General features: G+C 34.9%; 1 protein-coding gene across 2 annotated transcripts in view; it reads left to right on the top strand.

The window, feature by feature from the left end:
- Positions 1-17,385, top strand: part of VEGFC (vascular endothelial growth factor C) — a 188,749-nt gene that overhangs the window by 147,874 nt on the left and 23,490 nt on the right. For both annotated transcript variants that reach the window (XM_032148957.1, XM_058435841.1), the window contains 2 exons: positions 2,874-3,087; positions 4,656-4,846. In XM_032148957.1, coding sequence (XP_032004848.1) covers positions 2,874-3,087; positions 4,656-4,846 — 405 coding nt within the window. The remainder of the gene's footprint in view (positions 1-2,873; positions 3,088-4,655; positions 4,847-17,385) is intronic.

Raw genomic sequence — 17,385 nt, 5'->3', positions numbered from 1 at the left:
CTGCATTGGCCATGCTGGTCTCGAACTCCTGACTTCGTGATCCACTTGCCTTGGCCTCCCAAAGTGTTGGGATTACAGGCATGAGCCACTGTGCCCAGTCTGCTAGATTGCTTTGTATATTCACTATTATATAGACAGCTGCACAGTGAATTTGTACATGTACCTGACAGAATTATATCACTTCTTTTGGATAGGAAATTTTATTCCACAGTGAATTGGCTATCTAAATGGAGCACGTATTAGAGGTCTTTCAACCTGCAATACCACATTTTCCTTGAATAGATGTTCAAATTTATACTCCCACCAGGATTGAAAAGAATTATAGTTTCTTTCACTTTTGCCATCATACAATATGTAGTATTTATATTTCTTCTTAATATTCAGTTCAACTTCTTTGTCCATCTTTCTATTGAAGCACCAGTTTAAGTTTTCGTTAGTGTATTCATGCAGTATTTTAAGAATATTAGTCCATTTTTATCCATTATGTATATTGCAAATAATTTCATACTTTATTGTCTTTTAATTTGTTTGCAGTGTTTTCTGCCATACAAACATTTTCATTTTATTTTATATTCACTTTAAAAAGGCCTTTTTCAGCCTGAGTATAAATATAATAGCTTTTCTACTTTTTTCATTTTTTAATATTGCATTTTCTGTATTGTGAATGTTATGCTTATGTTTTTCTCCAGCTGATCTATTGAGGAACAGTGTTTTTTTAATAAATATAAATATTGTTATAGTTATTTCTCATTTCGAAGTTTTACAGTACTGATTTGTTTGTCTTAAAACTTCAAATAATACTTAATTGAAAGTCTCTGTCTACCATCATCTCTTTCTTAGCAGTTTGGTGAATACCTTTTATTATATTGTGTAAGGATGTTGTATGGCAGCTCCTCTTGCTAGGCTGAACATGCAGGCCTGTTATGGAAATTGATGTGATCAGTCTAGGTCACAACCTGTCTTTAATCCCAGCTGAATTATAGCGGAGAGTTCCAGGAACCGTCCAATCACACACAGGTCCCTATTGCTCCTTTTCTTCTAGGGCTATTCAACAAGCAGAGACAAACAAAAACTGATCTGTGACATTTCACTGCAGGTAACAGTGACCACAAGTACACCTGTACACTGTTTTTTTTCCAACATTATTGAGGTGTGACTGACAAATAAAAATGGTATATATTTAAGGTATGTGATGTGATATTTTGCTGTACATATATGTTGTGAAATGATTATCATAATCATGTTAACATATCCATCACCTCACATATTGTGTTATTTTTATAATCACTTTTATAAATTTTCCCTTCAGTAGTAACCTTTTTAGATTCTGAAACATTTTTGAGTTTTGAATTTTGTGTCATAAGTGAGTTTTTTTGGCAAATATTTTATAAACATCTAATTGGGAAACTGTGAGAGGATGTTTTGTAACTCTCATTTAAACTAAGATCTCCTCTCCACCTCCACCCTTCCCATATTCAGTAGATTTTCTACGGTTGTATGGTGTATCAGGAATCATCCCATATACTTCAGAAAGTAATGGAATAATATAAATATTTTTCTAACATAGACCTATAGAGATTAAGTGATATACTCAAATCACACCATAAATGGTAGCGAAAGGGTAAACTCAACATTCACAGCCAACTTCATTATCTAATAGGGAACAACACATTTCATATTAATAATTGACTGTTTTATTTTTAGGAGGCTCTGTTATAATGAGATTTAAAAATGAGATTAGATTATGTTTCTCAATATATGGTACAAAAATCACTTACATAGAATTTAAAAATAGAAGTGAAAAATACTTTTCAGATTAAATAAAATTTACATTTTAAGGCAAATGTTTTCATTTTGTGCTTCAAAAATTAGACAGGAAAAACTATAATTTGTTAAAATGTAGGTTCTTGATCCATCCAAGAAACCATGGAGAGGTAAGGGACAGTTACCTGCATTTCTGACAGTTTGTTCATTAACTCTTATTCCCACTAAACTTTGAGAACCAGTGTCCAAAGTATTTACTTATATATTTATATTTAAAAGCTGGGATAATCATGACAATATAAAATAAACAATTGATGTTGTATTTTACTTGGCAGATAGAAAAAGCTATACAAGTTTCCTTTTTCCTAATTCTAAAGTATAATTTAGAAAAAAATTGTATTTATTTCTTAGATATGGTAACTACTAAAATATAATTTGGAATGTTCTACTTAAATGAGTACACTTACATATGCAGTTGCCATCAATAAGAAGATTTAGTGTTCTCTGAACTATTTCATTTCTATGAAGGTGGTATTAATCTTGATGATAAAATTTTCTTTTAAATATTGAGAGATTCTGCCAAAATATAAATCTTACTGTGACAATGTTGTTGAAATTCCTTTCTTCATATGATTATTTGTTCTAAAATAGCTCCCATGAAAGTAAAATTCCTACTCTCAAGCATCCTGCTTAATTATATTGTATTGTTGAAGGTAACTAAAAATAAATCAAAGCATTAGGGTGGATTTCAGTGTAACTTTGTCTGTTTAGTAGAGTGATACAAATGAATAAATTTTCAAACATACAAATTGACCAATTATTTGAAAGAGCTATGAATAGAACAAATAAGCTACTTTAAAAATATTTTAAAATTATATCACAAAATTTTTTTCCTAACAACAAAATATATATTTTTAGTTGTTTTGGTTCATACCAATTAAAATACAAATATAATTTTACCAAGGAAAGTGAAGTAATTTAGGAGTAATTAATAATATTTGTGTTAGGGAACAGAGCATAGATACTATTAAACCTAACCGTTTTACAGTGCATTTGTTTCTAAATCCCTTAAGCTGGTAAGTCATTGATCTTGCATTTTTCTTTGACAGGCTTATGCAAGCAAAGATCTGGAGGAGCAGTTACGGTCTGTGTCCAGTGTAGATGAACTCATGACTGTACTCTACCCAGAATATTGGAAAATGTACAAGTGTCAGCTAAGGAAAGGAGGCTGGCAGCATAACAGAGAACAGGCCAATCTCAACTCAAGGACAGAAGAGACTATAAAATTTGCTGCAGCCCATTACAATACAGAGATCCTGAAAAGTAAGTGTGGGAAATAAAATGTATAGTAAGCCTTATGTATCAAACCAGTAGAAGTTGCCAGCCTGGTTCTTTAATTTCAGTGTTTGTATCACCAAATACACCTTTAGGGCAGAAAGCAAATAGAAAATAAAGAATTACTTCAAAATACAACATTTTATGATTTCACATTGAGTATTAAGATGACTTCGTAAAATACGAGATAGATAGATCTATGCATAAACAACACACGTTAATTTTTTCAGGTGATAGCCATTGGAAAATTTTAAAACAGATGGCTATATTTTACACACTATATCTGTTTAATAACTTAAACATTCTTTATCTTATCAAATAATTATATGTCAATTTGCTATTTGATTTGGATGGAGAAATGCTTCATTTGAAATCACCTTTTCAGATGTCACTCGTTGCCTTGCTGCTTCATAGATAACTGGCTCAGAGTGGGACTTAAGCTGATGAGGTATCTAGCATAAAGCTTCACAGAAAATGATCGTGTTGCATAAAATGTCATAGCATCAATTGGTGGGGATAGGACTGGACACAGAGGCTCATATCTGTAATCCGAGAACTTTGGGAGGCCAAAGTGGGAGGATTGCTTGAAGCCGGAGTCAGAGACCAGCCTGAACAACACAGCAAGACCTCATCTCTATTAAAAAAATTAAAAAGTGGTGGAGTAATTTAAAAACATACTTGCCTTCAGTTGGTAGCTCTTAATTGCTATAAAAGTTTGGTATTGGAAAGTATTTTGAGAACAGAGGCAAACAAAATGGCTTCATGGTTGTATAACCAATAGTTTATGTCCTTTTCCAAAAATTCTATTTTAGGGGAAATATGGGAGAAATAAACTAGTATACTTAGGAAGTACATTATTTGTAATGCAGAATTTAAAAAATCAACAGTATTATAGGTAAGCTACTAACTCATCAGAAACAAAATTCCAGAGGAGAGCTAAAAGGGATAGGAAACACTGACTTTGGGCTGAAGAAAGTTCAGAATGAGTCCCAGTTGGTGGAAAATAGCCTTGCATTTCACGTAGCTGCAGCCACGACATTACTCAAGGTTGCCAAATAGTCCACCTGAAAAGGATTTTTGACTTGAATCTAAAACCATAGCTGTCTTCTCATATGCAACTCAGTTTTAAAGAAAAATAAAATTATATTTATATTTGCATTGAGAGCACAAAAATGGCCCATACTATAGAGAATGAACATGACTCTCTCTGCACATCTTATAAACATTCATATATTAAATTACCATTTTGCTAAGAAAGAAAAACCAAACGTTAGTGTTGTGGGATATTGGTGTACTTTTAATAAAGCATAATGCTAATTTTGCTTATTGCCTAGCTATAGAAATGAGTTGAAGAAAATATCCTTAGCTTGTCTTTTCAGTGTTATGTCATATTCTCATTCACAAGTCAATTTAGGATCCCATCAACTGTCTCTTTAGTTATATATTGAACTTAAATGTTAAAATCTGAAATCGAATGTGAGTGATTTGCAGCTGCTGTGGACTTTTTTATCTTGGTGGTTTCCATAAAACTTACTGATTTCCCTATGACTTGACAGGTATTGATAATGAGTGGAGAAAGACTCAATGCATGCCACGGGAGGTGTGTATAGATGTGGGGAAGGAGTTTGGAGTCGCAACAAACACCTTCTTTAAACCTCCATGTGTGTCCATCTACAGATGTGGGGGTTGCTGCAACAGTGAGGGGCTACAGTGCATGAACACCAGCACAAGCTACCTCAGCAAGACGGTGGGTATTGCCCATTCCTGCTACCCGTGAGAGCCCCCTCAATCAGAACCTTTAACTTTGGGGATGATGTGTTTAAACTTCTGGTTGCTTTAAAGTAACTTGGTTCAACTCAGGGTCTCTTATATTTTCTTTAGGGGAATGAAATCAATTTTTCAGTATTTTGTGTTTTTGACAACACAGTGTCAAAGAAAGTAATTGATGCTTTATTGCTTTGCAAACTCTTCATATAGTGGAGTCAAAGCCTCATGAAGAAAACAATAAATATACATATGTACGTGTGTACATGTATGTGTGTATGTGTGTGTTGATCTTTAAGAATAAACATGTTCATTTGGCAATAAAATACCTTTAAATGGGTAAGTTTTCGGATGGTGGAGATAACAGTGAAAACATTATTCAAAGTGTAAAATTAAATGCGTGTGTTCTGTGAAACAGTGGTATAGTATTGAAATAAGCCATCTCACTGAAGAAACTTATTGTCTTCCTGTGGAAAGCAAAGGAAATAACTCTTGACACTAAATCTCAAATGTTTTGAATAAACTGGGAAGTTTATCTCATTAAATGGTAAGCTTCTGATAACCAGGAAATGTCTCTTAAGGTTGGTTTTGGATCAGGGATTTTCGGACCAGACACATAAACCCACTTTGTGGATCTTAGACGTGGTAGAGGAGGCTGGCTGTGGAACACGCGTATGTGCTGGCGATAACCATGAAAGTGTTGTTTGAAATTGTGTGCACCTCTGGCCTCTGAACAGAAATGTTTGGGGAAATCCAGACCTGTGGGCTGGGCTGAAGCAAACTTCTCCTGAAAGACAAAACTGTGGTTGTCCTAATGGCCTTTCCAAGCTGCTTTTGGAGTTAGACTCACACACGTAAATCTGGCAAAATTCAGAACTGTTCTTTGACCTGGAGAATGAAAAATGAAATTGTTTGAAAGATGTGTCAGATTTGATTTGTATGATGTGGTATGACAGAAAATTAGCATTTTAATTTTATGCAAACTTTAGCTGATCTACATGGTTTTCAGTAATAAAACCTACTCTTATTTCAATATAATATTAATAGAAATCAGAGTTAAGATTACTATCTCAATTCCATGAACTACATTTTTACAGCTAGTTGAATATTTCTAAAATTTTTACTGTTACGACCATTTGGCCTCTGAGTTTGGAGACATTGTCTTATTATACAACCCAAATTAATTGCTTTCTTTTCAAAAATTGAGTTTCTTTATATTGCTCACCCAATTGATAAAGAAACAAGCCATTTTAGATTAAGACTTGCAAGAAGAAACAAACAATAAATTATAAAGCTAAATTTTCTATTCAGCTTGCCTCGCCTCAACTGTAAAGGTTAAAAAAAAATTAAAAGGTGATGCTTTGGAGCCTTCTATCATTTCTTTTAGTATCATAGTTAGTTAAGCTTAGCCAGATGCAGTTCATTCTGATTATTTCCTAAAAGCACAGCAAAATAATGTAGGGGTCATTCCAACATGTGTTCTCAAGGAAAACAGTATGACTCTAAATATAGTCCTGCATTTAGAAACTTTACCAGAAAAATGTACAGTTGTGGGAACATGATAATATTTCAGTGGCAGCCAAAATTCTAATATTTTTAATAGACTATAATTGTACTATTGGGCATAGCAAAAGTTATCCTTAGTTCATTTATCCTCCCCGAATCTTTATCAAACCACAATAAAATAAACAATAAGACATTATAGTTTTGTATTTACTATTCTAAATAAATTAATACTACTTTAACAGGTTTTATTGGTATTATGTATTTTATCATAACCCTGAAATAAAACAGGATTCTTTAAAATCCTCTAAATTTTAGAACTGCATCCTTTAAAATAAATTAAATAGAAATACTTAGGCCAAGCAGATATTCTTTGAAAGGTAATATTCATTTTTAAAACATATTAATAATTAAAATGTTGTTTTTATCTTCAAGCCAAACCTCTTAAGAGGAACTTTCATATGCTGAGTCTCTTGAGAGAAATGTCATTTCCTTTTAAAGTTAGAGAAAATAAATATGGATGATTTAGGAATTGAAATATACAATTTTTGGAATGCCGTTAACAATTTATATTTTAAAATAATTCAGTTAAGCAATATGACGTATTCTAGATTATATTCCTAATATGGTATTTGATTTAAATCAAATAGTAAACCAAGGTACTTTGGATACTCTTTCCAACTAATGACATAACCTTCTCTCTGCTCTTCCTCCTTCCATTTCCTTTCTTCATAATCTTTTCTATAAATTACTTTCAAGCATATTTTTTAAAAACATAGATCCAAATCTATGGCTAGGCATGGTGGCTCATGCCTGTGGTCTCAGCTGCTGAGGAGGCAGAGGCATGAGGATCGCTGGAGCCCAGGAGTTCAGGGCTGTAGTGTGCTAGGATTGCACCACTGCACTCCCAGCCTGGGTGACAGAGCATGACCCTGTTTCAAAAACAAAAAAACCCCCACAGATCTGATGTCAGTCTCCAGCATAAAGGCCTTTCAGTGATTTCCAATTGCTCCTAAAATAAGACAAAAATCTTTCTTAAAGGTTATATTTATTGATACATCATAGTTGTACATATTTTAGGTCATGTGTGATATGTTGATACCTGTACAAAATGTGTAATGTTCAAATCAGGGTAATTGGTATATCCATCTCATCTCAAACATTTATCTTTTCTTTCTATTGGGAACACTACAGTTCTTCTCTTGCAGCTTTTTAAAAAATATACAATATATTGTTGTTCACTACAATTTCCCTGATGTACTATTGAATACTAAAACTTACTCCTTCTATCTAACTGTGCTTTTGTACCCCTCAACCATCCTCTCTCCATCCTCCCTACCCTTACCCTTCCCAGCCTCTGATAATCAGTATTCTTCTCTCTACCTCCATGAGATCCACTGGTTTAGCTCCCACATAAATGAGAACATGCAGGATTTTTAAGACCACATCTTTATCACAACCTGCAATCTCTGCCCTATAGCCCCTCTTCAGCATCATCTAATGTAACAATTCTTGATCTTGTGCTTCCAATGCTCTAGACTTTCTCCAATTCCTGGGCGTCATCGTGTTTCCTCTGGTCCTGGGCCCTTGTACACACACCTTTAAGTTAACCTGGCCTTCCTGTCTCCTCTTTCCTGAGGTGCTAGCTCTTCAGATCTCAGTTTGGGTGTCAAGTGGCTTTGGCAAGGCCTCAGGCAAGACTTTCTGACCTATTTAGATTAGACCCAATATTTGTAGTAAATGCTTTATAGTTTCCCATACTTTTAAAATAGTATTTATTACAGCCTGTAATCCCATAGTTTATAGTTATGTAGTCATTATTACTTGATTAATGTCTCCCTCCTCCACAAAGGCAAAAACGGGTCTGTTCACTACTTATCCCAGTGCCTACCACAGAATCAGTGCACAAATCTCTTTTAGTATCACATAAAAACTGTGGACGCTTTCATGAGAACAAATGAAAATACAGACACATCCATAGCATTTTCCCCCACAGTTTTAGGGAGTTGGTTCCCTGACCCCTAGCCTTTTTCCTTTAAACCAGTCTTTAAAACTGCTGCCTTGAAGATTATTAATAATAAAATAGCTGATTAACACACTTGTGGAATTTTCAAATAATGAGTCTTTTTGCCAAACAAAAGTTTACGCTATCAATTTAGCTTGATTTTTTTTTTTTTTTTTTTTTTTTTTTTTTTTTGAGACGGAGTCTCGCTCTGTCGCCCAGGCTGGAGTGCAATGGCGCGATCTCGACTCACTGCAAGCTCTGCCTCCCGGGTTCATTCTCCTGCCTCAGGCTCTCCGAGTAGCTGGGACTACAGGCGCCCGCCACCATGCCCGGCTAATTTTTTTTTTTGTATTTTTAGTAGAGACGGGGTTTCACCGTGGTCTCGATCTCCTGACCTCGTGATCCGCCCGCCTCGGCCTCCTAAAGTGCTGGGATTACAAGCGTGAGCCACTGCGCCCGGCCTATCTTGATCTTTTAAAAAATACCTGTTTCTGGAGAGGAACAGAAAAGATAACTATTGGGTACTGAGCCTAATTCCTGGGTGATGAAATAATCTGTGCAGCAACCCCCATGACATGAGTTTACCTATGTCACAAACCTGCACATGGACCCCCAAACCTAAAATAAAAGTTTACCTATGTCACAAACCTGCACATGGACCCCCAAACCTAAAATAAAAGTTTACCTATGTAACAAACCTGCACATGGACCCCCAAACCTAAATTAAAAGTTTATATATGTACGTATATATACAAAGTTTATATACATACATATACGTATATGTATATACAGATATACATATATGTATCTGTAAAAGAAACATATATCTGTAAAAGAAACAGATATCTATATATATCTATATCTAGATATCTAGATGAGATATATGTAGATAGATCTAGATATCTGTTTCTCTTACAGATAAGGAAGAAAATTCTTCTTTATTCTCTCATTCATTAGTTAATATGAGCAAAAGCCAACATTACATTTTTCTTACTATTGGTCGACCAAATAAATGCGTACTTTACATATGGGCCAAATAGATACCTAAGCATACCTTAGGTAAAATCTAAACTTGGAAAACAGAAAATCAGTACATTGTTAGTAAGCAAAGTAAATAAATTTAGTCTTCCATTAACCATTAGTGGTTTTTCTTTGACCATTGCATATTCATTTTCTGCAGTGGTCTAATTAGGTGTCACATTCACCCAGTGGTTATTGGAGTGAAAGTATTTATTCAAGGGTAGGTGTGTATGATCAGTAGCATAAAAGTTGCTGTATCAAGAGGGAGGTGTTGGAGAGGTTTAGGCTTTAGAAATTGCAAGGCTTGGCTGGGCATGGTGGCTTACACCTGTAATCCCAGCACTTTGGGATGCCAAGACAGGCAGATCTCTTGAGCTTAGGAATTGGAGACCAGCCTGGGCAACATAGTGAAACCCTGTCTCCCCCAAAAAGTATAAAAATTAGCCAGGCGTGGTGTTGTGCACCTGTAGTCCCAGCTACGCAGGAGGTAGCTGAAGTGGGAGGATTGCTGGAGCCTGGAAGGCAGGGGCTGCGGTGAGTAGAGATTGCACTACTGCACTCCAGCCTGGGTGACAGAGCCAGACCCTGCCTAAAAAAAAAAAAAAAAAAAAAAGAAAGAAAGAAAAGACATTTCAAGGGGCCAGGGGTAAGATGAGCATTTAGTGCTAAGTGTAAGCTGCATATAGGTGAAATAATTTTGCCTAGTCTACTCAGTACTTAATATTTGCTATAAGAAAATTGTCTACTTTAGATCACATGGAGTCTTTTCTTGCTGTATTTCATCTCTTTCACCTCCCAGCTTTGCAGAACTTAGGCTTACTTTTATAATAGATTTACCATGTTGATATGAGTTTGCTCAACTTCTTCCCAGTGATTTGCTTGTGTGAAAAATCAGGACTTGCCCGTGAAATTTCTGAAGTTTGTCTACTTTTTTGTTATTGGTTGATTTTTTACGTTTAGTTTTTTTCTATCCTTTTGGTAGGCTATATATTTACAATAATCACAATATTTATACATTCTGATCTGTAATGCAGTCATTTTAAAATTCATATAGCATTAGTTTTTATTTTGTCATTTTAATTTTTTAAAGATTTGAAGATTTTGAGAATTAAAAATTTGTAGTTCATCAAAAATATGGTATTTCTCCTGAGAATTCTGACCTAAGACACCTTCTCTGCAGACTGTAACTCTCCTTGTGTTTTCTCACCTACTTTTTTTTACTTTTCCCAAACTTTTCCCTCCAATTCAGGCTTCTCTCATGATTTCTATACTGTCCACTCAACCTTGTGACTTTGCTGTCCCTCAGACAGGTCAGTCTGTTTCACTTAACAGTTACAACCTATTCCCTACCACTTTGCCCAAATAAGCAAGTAAGTGAATCCTATTCTTTTTCCAGTATTCTCTGTCTTAGTAAATGACATCATCATTCAGCCAGTTGGTCAAGCCAAGTTATTCTTCCTTTTGCTAAAACTAATTGCTATTTGATCTACCTTGCAAACATCTCTAGGACCCATCCAATGTCTCCATGCTGCTAATCCCACTCTGATCTAGGCCACATTTACCCCTTACCTAGACTGTTCCTCTTGGACAAGCCTAATAACTGGTCTCCTACCATTCTTCCTTTCCTCCAATCCATTTGCCACTTTTTAGCAGTGATTTTTTTTTTCTTTTCTTAATGCTAAGTCAGATACTGCTAAAAATTCCTCTATAACATTGCCTTATTGGGATGGAGCCAGCATTCAACTAGTGTGGTGATAAGCTTGTCTTTTCTAATTGAGTTGCTTAGGCCAGCATCTGGTCAGATTCATTGGTACAAATGTTCTAAGTTGTTAGTGTTCTGAATGGAACTCTTCTTTCAGACAAAATCCCTTAAACATAATTTCCTGGGCCCTCAATGATCTGGATGCTACCTAAATGTCCAGCCTCAAATGTCAATGCTTTTCCCCACAAAAACTACTTACCACTAAGACCCAAATTCTTTTCACTTCTCGGGTTATGTCAATATCTGTCACCTCCAGCATTGCAATGCTGTACTCTGTGTTTGAAACATCTCCCTACACATGATCCCATATCTCGATGTATCTAGTTAATTTCTACTCAACCTTAGGCCTAAACAGAAATGTGACTTCCAGGACATTCTGTTGTGTGCTTCCACAGCATCCACTGTTGCTGTGTCTTAGCATCATTACCTTATCTTTCATATTGTTTTATCTTTGTTTCATTCCCTAGGTTTTTTTTTTGTTTTTTTTTTGTTGTTGTTGTTTTTTTAGATGGAGTCTCACTCTTGTTGCCCAGGCTGGAGTGCAGTGGCACGAACTCAGCTCACTGCAACCTCTGCCTCCTGGGTTCAAGTGATTCTCTTGCCTCAGCCTCCCAAGTAGCTGGGATTACAGGTGTGTGCCACCACACTTGGCTAATTTTTTGTATTTGTAGTAGAGATGGGGTTTCACCATGTTAGCCAGGCTGGTCTAGAAACTCCTGACCTCAGGTGATCTGCCCACCTCTGCCACCCAAAGTGCTGGGATTACAGGTGTGAGCCACTGCACCCAGTCTTATTCCACAGGTTCTAGACTCCATGAAAGCAAAGATTGTGTCTGCTTATTACACTGAACACTAGCACAGTAGTTGGCACATAGCAAACACTTAGACGTGAATAAAATGAATACTTGAATAAAAAGAAACAAATTTGGGGTCAAAGGTCAAATTTTGAATATGCTCATTTGAAAGTCTGAATGGTGTTTAGGTGGAGATACCAGAAGGTTTGACGTATATTTCTAAAATTTTAGAACAATAATTGGGTCTTTAAATATAGATTTGGGAGGAAGCATCATTCTGATAAATGTCATTTGAAGCCTGGTGTGCTTATTAATTCTTAGGGTATTGATGTATCAGAAGAGAAGAGCAAACATCAGTACCAAGGGAAAGCCAATATTCATCATTAGCTGTGCCCTGCATTTCCCTCTTTGATTTTGTATTGTCATGCACTTTTCCTATCCAAAGGATTCACTTACATTTTTGTTTATAGTATAAGGGATAATTTTTTTTTTTTGAGATGGAGTCTCCCTCTTGTCACCCAGGCTGGAGAGCAATGGTGTGATCTTGGCTCACTGCAGCCTCCACCTCCTGGGTTCAAGCGATTCTCCTGACTCAGCCTCCCAAGTAGCTGGGATTACAGGTGCCCACCACCACGACCAGCTGATTTTGTATTTTAATAGAGATACGTTTTCACCATGTTGGCCAGGCTGGTCTCGAACTCCTGACCTCAAGTGATCCACTCGCCTCGGCCACCCAATGTGCTGGGATTACAGGCGTGAGCCACTGCACCCAGCAGACAGTTTTAATTTAAATTCAGTTAGACGAGTGCATATGGTACACCCATTATGTGGCGCTTCATACTATGTACTAAAAGCATACTATGCACAAAGTGTAGGTGTACAGTGATGGATAGATCCTGCCCTAATGGAACTAACAAATTAGCAAGGGAAATCAACATTTATCAAGTAATAACAAGTAGTTTAAGTGTTGTGAAAGAAAAGTACAAAGGCTTATGGAAGTGCATATCCAGGATGTTTACAAACCAAGGGAGGTCGAGGCATAAAGTTTCTGAAAGCAAGAATGCAGTGTTCCTACATTTTTACTAATATTCCAAGTTCTGAAAACGTGTACTTAAGTAGCACCTTTTCCTGGGTTTATTCAATTTATTGCATTATCAGTGTAGTGTGAATGGGAGTGTGTGATGATTTCTTTCAGATATAAAAGGAAATTTCTTAATGCTGTATTTTCTTAAGGTTAAAAAAAAAAAGACTTTTCATTTTGTTAAAAGAGTCCCAGGCACATTTTGTAGCAAAGCCACCAATTGGAATGATGTAAATTGTAAGGACAATGTACCTTAGGTAATGTTAAACTCAAGTTTTTTTATAGATACTTCATAGAAATGTTTTTTTTTTAATGGGACTCAATGAAGGGGAGGTTATCAGGGTGTGTGAGGAAGCCAGCTGTTCATTGAAAAGTAAAAGCATATGCACTGTGCATTCCAAAGTGTGCTAATCGATAAAAACTGCTTCAGAGTTCTCCACACAAATATCTAAGTGGCTTTGAAAAGTTAAGTAGATTGGGTGTCTTTTCAACCTCTTTCATAAACATACACTTTGAGTGTATTTTCTTGTGAGAGGTTGTATATTTAAGAGATATAACCAAAAAGTAGAAAATGAATTTTGCAGGGGGTAAATTCTTTGGTGATAAAAGCAGAAGCAGAAGAAAGTCATCTGCTTTTGAGGCACACATTTGGATTAAAAGTTACTTGAATGTTCGTATTTATCTTATATATTTTACTAAATCTAGGAAAGAATAAAGAAAAACAACTCAGTCTCTAGAGTCTCCTTGAAAATGGTGGGGTTAAACCAAGCTCAAGGAACTAGAAGTTCTTTGCTGTGTTCATTAGTGCCAGACTAAAGAAGCCAGTTTAGTTAGGAAGCTAGTTTGCTATCAGCTAATTCTGATATATAGAAGCAGCATGATTTTAAATTCTACATTGCCATCTTAAAAACAAGCAGCTACTTCTTTTTCGTTATTTTATAAAGCAATAATATGAGCATGTATATTAACAAAGACGTGCTCGATTTTATTTAAGTTGGATGTTTCATAAAATTTTACAACAAAAAATATTTAAACCTAAGTAAAATATGCAACTATATAATGAAATTAGAGGTATTATTCTGCACTGCAGTCAGAGATATTTCTTCCATTAATTAAACAGAATACTGCAGCAGTCTGGAAGATTAATTTATTACATTCCTATGTATTCAGCAAGTGGAACGTGATTTGTATTGTATCTTTCGCAAGTTAATATTTGGCAAGCACAGTTGTTGGAAATCAGGTTTTATCCTGATGTGGAAAAAGAACTCTATGCCGGTACCAGTTATCAGAAGTTTCTTTAAGAATAACATTTGCCTTAAGAACATAATTAATGCAAGTGTGAAAAATACCACTTTTTTCCAACCCAGGGTACAATGAGATTCACATATTTTATTCAGTATTTCTAAAACTCTTCAACTGAGATTTTTATTTTAAATGTGGTACTGTGTATACTTTTTATGCATAACAACATGTTAAAATTAATTCAGTATCAGATTTAAATCTGTTAGGCTATCTGTTATTCCATTTTCTTTCCCAAACCCAATTTAAGTTCCACAGGCCTTTTATAGCTGGCCATGTGGTTGCAATGCTAAGGCCTTTTCCCATTTTGGGGGATTATTTCTTTAAATTTTGTGTAGTTTTAAAATCTGATTTTACAGTTATTAATCATATTTTTCTGGGGGTACATGTATCTGTACTTAATGGACTAAAGTTTAGAATATTTAAATTTAAATTAAATATGGTAGTGAGATTTGTTCTGAAGAGAAACTGGTTATATTTAGGATATAATGGTGTTTTAAAGGAAGGCATTTTTTGTGTCATATTTGTATCCACACAAACATTACTTATAATTTACTACTAAATTATAACTCAAGATCCTCTCAGTAAGGAAGTTCTACACCTTTATCTTGAATAGCCAGCAAGATAAGTACGATTAGGAATTGTTGCTTTATAGCTGTTGCTATGCTGCTGTAAACAACCTATTGTTTCAAAATGTGGCTTTATTTGAAGTCCATTCTTGTTGGTGAGAATTGACTATTAAATATTCCTATTAAAGAATGCCAGTTGATTACAACTGGGAAACTCTCAGTTGGAAACACTTGCCATTTCCTCTTGTTTATTATAGTTTTATGGAATATACAGTCAGATTTTTTTTCAGTTTCCAGCCTTGCTTAAATGCCTTTTTTTATATGTCCTTTTGATGTTCTCCAAAACCAGCAACTGGTATTATATGCCTAAAGTACATGTCAGGCTCCATAATGAATTGTATCATTACAAATTTTTTTGTGTCCTACATTGGACACAAGTTAATATTACTTATTGTTCCAGAACAATTCACTTTATTGTATAAAACTGTTTTAGAAAAATTATAATTTTCAAAATATCAAATTATAATAGATTATATTATCAGTTAAATACATCATCAATCAGTATTTACTAAATAAGCATACATACTTTGAGTTATTAGCTAGTGCTGAATAATACATAAATTTTATGTTCTATGAACTTAAATGTAGAACAGAAAATACTATTATACATAATAAAGCACAAAATAGTCTGACAATAGTATCATGATTCATATTTTCTTAAAATAATCTACTTACTGTTTCAAACATTGATATGTTTGGATAGATCTAAACTCTTTTGAGAGAAAATTCTAGTTACTGTGTTAGTTCAGATCATTATTCAATGGCAAGAACAAATTGCATAAGGGAATTAAACTCCAGTGTTTACGGTAAGCTATTTGCTATTTCAGAAATTCTACCATAGTATCTCTCTCTGTGTGTATCTGTTTTCTCATTCACCCTCACTGTGAGGTTATTTTTTTTCTTTTTCTTTTTTTTTTGGAGAGGGTGTCCATCTCTGTTGCCCAGGCTGGAGTGAAGGTGCAGTGGCGCAATCTGGGCTCACTGCAACATCCGCCTCCCAGGTTCAAGCAATTCTCCTGCCTCAGCCTCCCAAGTAGCTGGGATTACAGGCATTTGCCACCCCACCCGGCTAATTTTTGTATTTTTAGTAGAAACGGGGTTTCACCATGTTGGCCAGGCTGGACTTGAACTCCTGACCTCAAGTGATCTGCCCACCTCGGCCTCCCAAAGTGCTGGGATTACAGGTGTGAGTCACCATGCCCCGCCCTCACTGTTAGTTTTCTGATCAGCTGCATAGAGGCAAGGTCATTATTGATGACTGTTATGCTGAGATTCTAGCAAGGTGCTTGATGTCATGTAGGTACTCAATAAATAGTTATTGAAAACTAAACAAGGAAAGATTTTAAATAAAAATTTTAAAATTTAGACTTTCTTTAACAAAAATTGAACTAAATCTTGGCTGATGTAAATGATGATAAAGAAAAAGAGAAAGAAGAGGAGGAAGAGAAATCCAAACATTACACTGAAATCACCATTATTATATTATCCCTATTTTATAGGTAATGAAATGGAGGCTTGGGGAAGTTAGGTAATTTTTCCAAGTCTCAGAAGTAGTAAATTGAAGATCCACAACTCTAATTAATGTCTGTTTCTCAAGACTAAGTAAACTCTTGTTTATTCTTACATATTTAGTGGAGTAGGGAAGTTGCCAGTGATTTGAAAATGTTACGTATTTATTTTGGGAGGGCGCCATGCAAGTTTATAATGCACTTCTAAATTATTATTTTTTCAGTTCAAAAAATGTATATTTTCTAAGCACATACTCTCTAGGAAAAAAGCTTACGGAAATTCTTAGTAACACACGGATTAGATATAGCTATGTAAAAATTCACAAAGGGGTCTGTAAACAAGAAAATAGAATTTACTATATTTATTGAAAAGGCAGTAGAAACTGTAATCATGTCTAAGTGATAAGAGTAGGTCAATCAATATACACACATGAGACCAGTACAGAAAGAATTTGAAAAATTAAAGAGGCCTCTTTAGTATGTGACAAGAGCTAGTACAGGTACAATTATATCTCAATACGTACCCAGATGGCATATTCCCAGTAGATATAACTAATTTTCCTGAAGTTGATAGATAAATAAAACTCAATTATCAAGACTCTTTCTACCTTTAATATTATCAAAGATATCTTTCTCTGGACTCTTAAAATTTTTTCACACTGGTATCATCAAGTAGCAGGTCAAAATTTGGGGATAGAGGATGTGTTTCAAGAGAAGAAAAAAATTTTTAACTTTAATTTTTCAGTCTCTGTTCCTTTTGATAAAATTAACTGAATTCAGCCTGCCCATTGTTACTTAGACACACAAAAGAGAAATGAGACATTAGTCATTAAGATTTTGATTTTTATTCCTTTATGTTTTGATTTCCTTTATTTCCTTTAAGTAGTTAAACTGCAACAAAGATTTTTTTATCCCCAACTGT

The sequence above is a fragment of the Hylobates moloch genome, unplaced genomic scaffold (assembly GCF_009828535.3).
Source record: "Hylobates moloch isolate HMO894 unplaced genomic scaffold, HMol_V3 SCAFFOLD_3, whole genome shotgun sequence".
NCBI classification, from domain to species: Eukaryota; Metazoa; Chordata; class Mammalia; order Primates; family Hylobatidae; genus Hylobates; species Hylobates moloch.
The sequence above is the reverse complement of the archived record's forward strand: the minus strand, read 5'-3'. Positions and strand labels throughout refer to the sequence as shown.